This window comes from Arachis hypogaea, chromosome 17 (assembly GCF_003086295.3).
Source record: "Arachis hypogaea cultivar Tifrunner chromosome 17, arahy.Tifrunner.gnm2.J5K5, whole genome shotgun sequence".
In the NCBI taxonomy this organism is placed as follows: domain Eukaryota; kingdom Viridiplantae; phylum Streptophyta; class Magnoliopsida; order Fabales; family Fabaceae; genus Arachis; species Arachis hypogaea.
In genome coordinates, this window is record NC_092052.1 from 59,331,981 (window position 1) to 59,333,335 (window position 1,355).

At 35.5% G+C, this 1,355-nt stretch overlaps 1 protein-coding gene across 1 annotated transcript; it reads right to left on the reverse strand.

Annotated features, from left to right (window-relative positions):
• LOC112763330 (putative F-box protein At5g55150) lies at positions 1-816 on the reverse strand. Its single transcript, XM_025809029.1, has one exon. The coding sequence runs from the start codon at positions 814-816 to the stop codon at positions 1-3; it is 816 nt and encodes a 271-aa protein (XP_025664814.1).
• Between the last annotated feature and the right edge of the window lie 539 nt (positions 817-1,355).

Genomic DNA, 1,355 nt, shown 5'->3' on the forward strand with positions numbered 1-1,355 from the left:
TCAATATGGGGAATTGTGAGGAAACATTTGAACAGAGAAATTATATCCAATCATTACTGCATAATCCTCTAAACTATACATTCTTGACCATTCCTTTGAATTCTTGTTCAACTTGAACACATCAAATTTATTGCAGACGTGTAGCATTTTCATAACCCAAGAATCATGTTTAACTATCATTAACAAATTGCCTTCAACACAACCAATCACATACTTGTTCATGCTGTAATTATAGTACATGACCAATTTGGCAGGAGGCGGGACTTCACATATTCCTCCAATGGAGGACAGTAGCGGCACGAATTGAGGCGGGGGGTTCTTCCCTAATTCGTCCATAATGACCTTCTTATCAAACTCATACAGATTAAAGTCTACAGCGTATATCTTGTCTTGGAAAAATATGATATCTTGAAAGAATGGCGATATCTTTTCTATTGGAATATGTGTCCATCTCCTGTCATTCAGCTTACAAACGGCCAACTTGCTGCACTCTTCATATATAGCCACTGCCATAAAATCGTCATTGTCAGGAGGGGAGGATATCACAATCTTCCAAATCTCATACTTATGAAAACTAATGGCGTCAATAGTATATATCCAACCGTCACTAAGTTCCATAAGAACATATTCATCCCCGTGCCAGTTAGGGTGATAACGAACCACATCTGAAAAAGTTGAAATTGGAGGAAGGTCAAGATGAGATTTAGCAAAAGGATTCAACATTCGTATTGCTCTCTCGGATATCACAACAGTAATCAACCATCCATAGCCACAACCATAAATTAAGTTGTCTTTAATATCAAAATCGGGCAACATAACGTGGTAGATCTGCTCCTTTTCAAGAATATGGCTCAAAGAAGAGTCGTGAGTAATGCCAGGTAACAACAGCTACGGATTTCTTTTATTTGGAATGCTTGAAAGTTTAGAGTTCTATTCCTTACAAATCAATCGAAGTTGAATGTAATCATGGTAGGAATACAGATGCTCTGTGATTTGATACAGAAGATCAGGATGAAGGTTCGACCATCGATCAATTTCGGCCATATAAGTCACAAGAGGAAATTCAAACATAAAAAGAAAAGAATGAGGCTAACCCTAAACTTTGAGCTGATTATATATAGTATTTAAATATCTTTGATCGATTTTTAACATTTTATTTTGGTAGATATTTAAATACCATGGCTCTGATACCATGTTTTTTTTCAATCCCCTCCCACAATGAATAACCAATCCTTATTATATGCGCTAAGGTGGAAGAGTAGTTTAATAGTAATTATAATTTCTTTACGATTTTCATATTTCAAAGGTGAAACTACACTTTGTTACCAAAAGATCATATATATTAATTAAAGTGG